This window comes from Scyliorhinus canicula, chromosome 20, assembly GCF_902713615.1.
Source record: "Scyliorhinus canicula chromosome 20, sScyCan1.1, whole genome shotgun sequence".
NCBI lineage: Eukaryota > Metazoa > Chordata > Chondrichthyes > Carcharhiniformes > Scyliorhinidae > Scyliorhinus > Scyliorhinus canicula.
The window spans coordinates 93907062-93916289 of NC_052165.1; the positions used below are offsets into that span (position 1 = coordinate 93907062).

Sequence of the window (9228 nt, forward strand, 5' to 3'; positions counted from 1 at the left end):
CAGAGAAGATTTACCAGGATGCTGCCTGGACTGGAGGGCATGTCTTATGGAGAAAGGTTGAGGGAACTCGAACGTTTCTCACTGGAACGAAGAAGGGAGGTGACTCGATAGAGGTGTACAAGGTGATGAGAGGCATGGACAGAGTGGATAGCCAGAGACTTTTCCCCTGGGCGGAAATGGCTGTCATGAGGGGACATAATTTGAAGGTGATTGGAGGAAGGTATAGGGGAGATGTCAGAGGCAGGTTCTTTACAGAGAGAGTGGTGGGTGTGTGGAATGCACTGCCAGCAGAGGTGGTGGAGTCAGAATCATTAGGGACATTTAAGTGACTCTTAGACAGGCACATGGACAGCAGTAAATTGAACGGGTGTAGGTTAGGTTGATCTTAGATTAGGATAAATGGTCAGCACAACATCGTGGCTGATGGGCCTGTACTGTGCTATCTATGTTCTATGGTTTTGTTTTAAAAGTACTTTAGATACTTTTATAGTACTGTTGCATCACACCTGTAAAGTAGGCCCTTGTGCTCTCCATAACCACAATCTATTAAAAGTCATGGGTCAGGTGAACTCCATGGTACACTTTGGTGTTCTGTAAACCCTGGCCCATAACAAGTAACTGTGAGCTATTTTCTTGTGTGATGTTAAAGATATTTTAATACTGTGTCAGTGATGAAGTTATTTTAATCTGCCACATCCCTATTTTGTCTGAAATCTCTCCTGGAGCGAGGAATCCTCTCCTCACAGTCTGACAAAATTAAAATAAAATTAAAGTAAAATAATGGGGTTTCTGTCCAATATCCTGGCAACTGTTGGGGTCTGGTCCAGGATTGTAATATATTCCACAAACCCGACAGGGATATCTAACAGTAATCCCTTGTGTCCCTTGCGCTGGTCATAAACACCCTCATTCTGAAACTGTGCCCCCCTCCGTCTAGATTTCCCCCCCCACGCCAGGATGGGGGACACATCCTCTCAGCATCCATTTTGTCGAGCTCCTCTGCACCCTCAGAATCTGCGACAATCAACTTGATACATACTTTGGTTCTGTCTTCACCGAGGACACAAATAACGTACCAAAAATGTTGGGGAACACGGGGTTTAGCGAGAGGGAGGAACTAAAGGAAATTATTATTAGTCAGGAAATGGTGTTAAGGATATCGAAACTTCGTAAAAATATGAGGAGGAGGCCATTCGGCCCTTCAAGCCCGCTCTGCCATTCATTATGATCATGGCTTATCATCCAACACACTTATCCCACTTTTCCCCATATCCTTCGACCTCCTTCGCTCTGGTGCTTTATCTATCTGCTTCTTGAAACCATACAATGTTTTGGACTCAAATACTTCCTGTGGTAACGAATTCCACAGGCCGACCACTCTCCGGGTGAAGACATTTCTCCTGATCTTTGTCCTAAATGGTCTACCCCGTATCCTCAGACTGTGACCACTGGTTCTGGACAACCCCCACCATCAGGAACATCCTTTCTGCATCTACCCTGTCCAGTCCTGTTAGAATTTTATTGGTTTCTATGAGATCCCCTCCTCCAGTCTTAACTCCAGCGAATACAATCCTAACCGATTCAATCTCCTCTCATACATCAGTCCCGCCATCCCAGGAATCAGTCTGGTAAATCTTGCAAAACTGCACACAATATTTCAGATGTGGCCTCACCCTGTATAACTGCAGCAAAACATCCCTGCTCCTGTAATCGAATCCTCAATTGGGATTGAAGGTGATAAATCCACAGGGCCTGATGATCGACATTCCAGAGCACTTAAGGAATTGGCCCGAGAAATAGTGGATGCATTGGTGGCCATCTTCCAAGATTCAGCTACCCTGCAGATTGGAGGGTAGCTAATGTCACTCCGCTATTTAAAAAGGGAGGTAGAGAGAAAACAGGGAATTGCAGACCAGTCAGCCTACATCGGTAGTGGGGAAAGGGCTAGAGTCCAGCAAAAAATATTTTCTAGCAGAGCACTTAGAAAACAGTGGCAGGATCGGACAGAGTCAGCATTGATTTATAAAGGGGAAATCACGCTTGACAAATCGACTGGAATTCTTTGAGGATGTAACTAGTACAGTGACAAGTGGGGAGCCAGTGGATGTGATATATTTGGACTTTCAGAAGGCTTTTGACAAAGTCCCACATAAGATACTATTGTGCAAAATTAAAGCGCATGGGATTGGGGGCAGTGTATTGAGATGGATAGAAAACTGGTTGGCAGACAGGAAACAAAGAGTCGGAATAAACAGTCTTTTCCCAATTGACAGGCAGTGACTAGTGGGGTGCCGCAGGGATCGGTGCTGGGACCCCAGTTATTCACAATATATATCAATGATTTAGATGAGGGAACTAAATGTAATATCTCCAAATTTGCTTTTTGACACAAAGTTGGGTGGGAGGGTGAGCTGTGAGGAGGATGCAGAGATCCTTCAGTGGGATTTGGACAGGCTGAGTGAGTGGGAAAATGAATGGCAGATGCAGCATAATGTGGGTAAATGTGAAGTTATCCACTCTGGAGCAAAAACAGGAAGGCAGATTATTAACTGACTGGCTATAGATTGGGAAAGAGGAATGTGCAATGAGACCTGGGTGTCTTTGTACACCAGTCGCTGAAGGTAAGCATGCAGGTACAGCTGGCGGCAAATAGTGTGACGGCCTTCATAGTGAGAGGATTCAAGTACAGGAGCAGGGATGTCTTGCTGCAATTATACAGGGCCTTGGCGAGGCCACACCTGGAGTATTGAGTGCAATTTTGGTCTTGTTATCTGAGGAAGGATGTTGTTGCTCTAGAGGGAGTGCAATGAAGATTTACCAGACTGATTTCTGGGATGGCGGGATTGACGTATGATGAGAGATTGAGCTGTGGTGAATGTGGTACTTTCGGGTGTATGGTATGTACTTGGTGCAGTAACTTCACTGCAGTGTGAATGTAAGCCTACTTGTGACGTGAATAAAGATTATTATTATTTGGTGCAGCAAGGGTTTAAAACCTGGGTGAGTGTGTACCACTGCTGCAGTCACGTATTTACACATTCCTGGTTTGCAAGACAGCTTGGCTTTTTGGGAGCCAGAGGTGCAATTAAAGCATCATAAAAGCTTGGGGAAAGGCATTTTCCGTTGGGATTAATAGGGTTCCCCTGTGGAGTATTTAATTAAAGACATTGTGTTCAGTTAGTGAGACAGTGCAGTTAATTCGAGGAGCCAAGGGCTGAAGTAGTCAGATGTTGAGGGTTCAGTTTGGGCTCTAGATTAGGATGTGAACAGAAGTGAAGCCGCTGCTCTGGATACAGTTCAGTTAAAGACCTCCCGTAGACCGAAGAGCAGTTGCTTTCCAAGAAGTTCAGTTAGTTGGGAGCTGGGAGTCTAGCTATGAAGGCAGTTTCTGATCAGTTCAGCCAGAGACCCTCCATTGTTCTGATGGGGGTTAGGTATCTTTTTTAAAGCAGTGACAAAGATCTCTCTTGTCCAAAGTGAAGTGTCCAAGACATCTCTTTACAACTGGTATGCCTGAGTGCTCACTGTATTTACAAGTGGATTGAGAGCCGAGATGGTTTTGTTGTTTATTGGGAATAAAGATAGCAGTTAAGGGTTATTGTTAACTAGCATTGATTAGCATTGTTTAAGGGGTAATTGTAAACTATTTTCTTGTATTATATCTAAGCATCCTTCCTGTTTGTTCTTGTTTATTTCTTTATTTCCATTTAATTTTATTTTTGCTTTACGTTGTGATCCATGGATGTTTAATGGACCTAATACTTTAAGGCAAGGCAGCCTGTACCTTTACTTCAAACAGGAGGATCCAAAAGGCTGATCTGATTTCGATTGGCTTCATCAGTGATGACTCAGTTTGATTAATTCTGTTGGCGTCAAATTAATTGGCTCTGCCCGGTAACAGGTGGCGATTGGACCTGATCCCACTGGAATGCTTCAGAGCTTCAAGAATTGAGTTTTGGCTTTCAGTTTGACTCCTGGCAGACCCGATGAAAGATCGCGGTCTTCTCTCCGCTGCTTTTCTCCAGAACGACTGTGTTTCTGAACTGCCAGGGAGCCTGAATTTAGATTACCCAATTATTCTTTCCAATTAAGGGGGCAATTTAGCGTGGCCAATCCACCTACTCTGCACATTTTTTTGGGTTGTGGGGGCGAACCCCACGCAGACACGGGGAGAATGTGCAAACTCCGCACGGACAGTGACCCAGAGCCGGGATCGAACCTGGGACCTCAGCGCCGTGAGGCAGTTGTGCTAACCACTAGGCCACCGTGCTGCCCTGCCTGGATGAATCTATGTCCAGGAGAACCATTACGGGCTGTGAAAGCAAAGGCAGAACCGACCTGCAGAAAAGGTAGAGGCCTGGAAATAAACCATGAACTGAACGCAAAGTTTGATGTGAAGCAAAGGGGCCTCTCCAGGAAAAGTAATAAATCTCTGAGGTACAGAGAAGATCGTTACAGGTTGCAAACCAAAGACTTTAACCAGCCAGCACACTGTGAGGAAAGCATACTGAAGAACCACCATTGGAAACAAAGACTATCTTTGAACCTTCAACCGTATTATTTTCACCCTTCTGACCCCCCCCCCCGACCGTATTTGTCTGTCTTGCATGTGTGGGTAGAGGGTGGGACAATTAAAGGGGGTAGTAACGTTAGCTTGCGATGATCCAGCTGTATTTATTGCATATTTCATCATTATTCCTGTTGTGAATAAACAGTAATTGTGTTTCAAGTTACAAACCCGATCAGTGCAATTATTGGATGGCCAAGGGAATTTTAATAAGAATCATCAGTTAATTCACTTGTGTTGGGACTCCGGAGCCTGAGGGGCTGGAATTGACCGCACACTCGCCCAGGGTGTTGTAACAAATAGAACAGTACAGCACAGAACAGGCCCTTCGGCCCTCAATGTTGTGCCAAGCCATGATCACCCTACTCAAACCCACATATCCACCCTATACCCGTAACCCAACAACCCCCCCCCCTTAACCTTACTTTTATTAAGACACTACGGGCAATTTAGCATGGCCAATCCACCTAACCCGCACATCTTTGGACTGTGGGAGGAAACCGGAGCACCCGGAGGAAACCCACGCACACAGGGGGAGGACGTGCAGACTCCACACAGACAGTGACCCAGCCGGGAATCGAACCTGGGACCCTGGAGCTGTGAAGCATTTATGCTAACCACCATGCTACCCTGCTGCCCCGTGTCAAGGATATTTTAATACTGTTAGTAATAAAGTCTGTTTTGATCTACCACACTCCTATTTCTTTGTGTAATCACTCAGGAATCCTTTCCTCACAGTCTGACAAAATTAAAGTAAAATTTTGGGGTTTCTGTCCAGTATCCTAGCAACCATTGGGGTCTGGTCCAGGATCGTAATAGTTAGGATCATATTCGCTGGAGTTCAGAAGAACGAAGGGGGATCTTATAGAAATCTATACAATTCAAACAAGACTAGACAGTGTAGATGCAGGAAGGATGTTCCCGATGGTAGGGGTGTCCAGAACCAGGGGTCACAGTCTGAGGATACGGGGTAGACCATTTCGTTCAGCGATGAGGAGAAATTTCATCAGCGAGAGAGTGGTTGGCCTGTAGTTGTGATAAAATATTGTATGTTTTCAAGAATCACTTAGATGCAGCACTTTGGATGAAAGGGCTCAAGGGATATGGGGAAAGCAGGATTCGGCTATTGAGTTGGATGATCAGCTATGATCACAATGAATGGCGGAGCAGGCTTGAAGGGCTGAATGGCCTCCTCCTGCTCCTATTTCAATAAGATCGCCTCTCATTCTTCAAAACTCCAATGAATTTGGAGGATTCATTCTTAAAATATAAATCCTCAGCTTTGGATAGACACCTGCCTACTCAGACTCCCCCCTTGCCATCCGACAAACCACCTTTCCCTGCTCACCCCCGCAACACTGACAGCCCCCCCTCAACACCGACAGCCCCCCTCAACACCGACAGCCCCCCCTCAACACCGAGACCCCCTCAACACCGACAGTCCCCTCATCAACACCGACAGCCCCGCCCCCATCACCGACAGCCCCGCCCCCAACACCGACAGACCGCCCCCAACACCGACAGACCCGCCCCCAACACCGACAGACCCGCCCCCAACACCGACAGACCCGCCCCCAACACCGACAGACCCGCCCCCAACACCGACAGCCCCGCCCCCATCACTGACAGCCCCGCCCCCACCACCGACAGCCCCTCCCCCACCACCGACAGCCCCGCCCCCACCACCGACAGCCCCGCCCACAACACCGACAGCCCCGCCCACAACACCGACAGCCCCGCCCACAACACCGACAGCCCCGCCCACAACACCGACAGCCCCGCCCACAACACCGACAGCCCCGCCCCCAACACCGACAGCCCCGCCCCCAACACCGGCAGCCCCGCCCAGCACCGACAGCCCCGCCCCCAGCACCGACAGCCCCGCCCCCAGCACCGACAGCCCCGCCCCCAGCACCGACAGCCCCGCCCCCAACACCGACAGCCCCGCCCCCAACACCGACAGCCCCGCCCCAACACCGACAGCCCCGCCCCCAACACCGACAGCCCCGCCCCAACACCGACAGCCCCGCCCCCAACACCGACAGCCCCGCCCCCAACACCGACAGCCCCGCCCCCAACACCGACAGACCAGTCCCCAACACCGACAGACCCGCCCCCCAACACCGACAGACCCGCCACCCAACACCGACAGACCCGCCCCCCAACACCGACAGCCCCGCCCCCAACACCGACAGCACAGCCCCCAACACCGACAGACCCGCCCCCCAACACCGACAGACCCGCCCCCAACACCGACAGACCCCCCTCAACACCGACAGACCCCCCTCAACACCGACAGACCCCCCTCAACACCGACAGACCCCCCTCAACACCGACAGCCCCCCCTCAACACCGACAGCCCCCCTCAACACTGACAGCCCCCCTCAACACCGACAGCCCCCCTCAACACCTACAGCCCCCCTCAACACCGACAGCCCCCCTCAACACCGACAGCCCCCCTCAACACCGACAGCCCCCCTCAACACCGACAGCCCCCCCTCAACACCGACAGCACCCCTCAACACCGACAGCCCCCCTCAACACCCGACAGCCCCCCTCAACACCGACAGCCCCCCTCAACACCAACAGCCCCCCTCAACACCGACAGCCCCCCCTCAACACCAACAGCCCCCCCTCAACACCGACAGATCCCTCAACACCGACAGCCGCCCCCCAGCACCGACAGCGCTGCCCCCCCAGCACCGACAGCGCCGCCCCCCCAACACCGACAGCGCCGCCCCCCCAGCACCGACAGCGCCGCCCCCCAGCACCGACAGCGCCGCCCCCCAGCACCGACAGCGCCGCCCCCCAGCACCGACAGCGCCGCCCCCAGCACCGACAGCGCCGCCCCCCAGCACCGACAGCGCCGCCCCCCAGCACCGACAGCGCCGTCCCCCAGCACCGACAGCGCCGCCCCCAGCACCGACAGCACGGCCCCAACACCGACAGCCCCTCCCCCTACAACCCCGCTCCCAACACCGACAGCCCCACCCCAACACAGACAGCCCTGCCCCCCAACAGCCCCGCCCCAAACACCGACAGCCCCGCCCCCAACACCGACAGCCCCGTCCCCAACCACCGACCAGCCCCGCCCCCACAACACCGACAGACCCGCCCCCAACACCGACAGACCCGCCCCCAACAGCCCCCCTGTAACATCGACAGCCCCGCCCCCAACACCGACAGACCCGCCCCCAACACTGACAGCCCCCCTGTAACACCAACAACCGCGCCCCCAACACCGACAGCCCCCCTGTAACACCGAAGCCCCCCTGTAACACCGACAGCCCCCCTGTAACACCGAAGCCCCCCTGTAACACCGACAGCCCCTCTGTAACACCAACAGCCCCGCCCCCAACACCGACAGCCCCCCTGTAACACCGACAGCCCCCCTGTAACACCGACAGCCCCCCTGTAACACCGACAGCCCCCCTGTAACACCAACAACCCCGCCCCCAACACCGACAGCCCCCCTGTAACACCGACAGCCCCCCTGTAACACCGACAGCCCCCCTGTAACACCAACAACCCCGCCCCCAACACCGACAGCCCCCCTGTAACACCGACAGCCCCCCTGTAACACCAACAACCCCGCCCCCAACACCGACAGCCCCCCTGTAACATCGACAGCCCCCCTGTAACACCAACAACCCCGCCCCCAACACCGACAGCCCCCCTGTAACACCAACAACCCCGCCCCCAACACCGACAGCCCCCCTGTAACACCGACAGCCCCCCTGTAACACCGACAGCCCCCCTGTAACACTGACAGCCCCCCTGTAACACCAACAACCCCACCCCCAACACCGACAGCCCCCCTGTAACACCGACAGCCCCCTGTAACACCGAAGCCCCCCTGTAACACCGACAGCCCCCCTGTAACACCGACAGCCCCCCTGTAACACCGACAGCCCCCCTGTAACACCAACAACCCCGCCCCCAACACCGACAGCCCCCCTGTAACACCGACAGCCCCCCTGTAACACCGACAGCCCCCACCCTCCAAAAGTGCCAACTCTTCCCTCTCCCACAACTCCATCAGCCCCTCTAACAGTCCTCCTAATCAGGGTCACGCTCCTGCTACATCCAGTGCACACAGCACCTGATATTTGACATGGCGACAGCCTGTTGCCCCTGGCGAGACGGTGCAGATGGCAGCCAGAGCAGCTGTGTGTGTCCCCATTACCCGATCCCGCTGAGCTGGCTTGTCGCTCGCTGGCCCTGTGGGAAGAACAGAGAGCCTGTCAAGTCAAAGTATATCACACTAAAGTCACCAGCTGCTCACCTTACGGATGTTGCACGCGCACAACTGGGTAGAATCGTCAATGTCTACCTAACTACTTATTCAATTTGCTGCTATGGGTAGCACGGTATCCAGTCCTAGTTCACTCCTACGGCAAGAGGGTGGAGATCGAGGGATACGGGGAGAAGGTGGGGTTCGAGGGATACGGGGAGAAGGTGGGTAGGTGGGGGATTGAGGGATTCGGGGAGAAGGTGGGTAGGTGGGATTGAGGGATAGGGGGAGAAGGTGGATAGGTCGGAATTGAGGGATACGGGGATAAGGTAGGTAGGTGGGGGATTGAGGGATACGGGGGAGAAGGTGGGTAGGTGGGGATTTTGGGGGATACGGGGAAGAAAGGTGGGTAGGTGGGGGATTGAGG

General features: G+C 53.2%; 1 protein-coding gene across 1 annotated transcript in view; it reads right to left on the reverse strand.

Annotated features, from left to right (window-relative positions):
- Positions 1-9228, reverse strand: part of stk36 (serine/threonine kinase 36 (fused homolog, Drosophila)) — a 62650-nt gene that overhangs the window by 44487 nt on the left and 8935 nt on the right. Inside the window, exon 5 of the mRNA XM_038780352.1 lies at positions 8670-8808. Coding sequence (XP_038636280.1) covers positions 8670-8808 — 139 coding nt within the window. The remainder of the gene's footprint in view (positions 1-8669; positions 8809-9228) is intronic.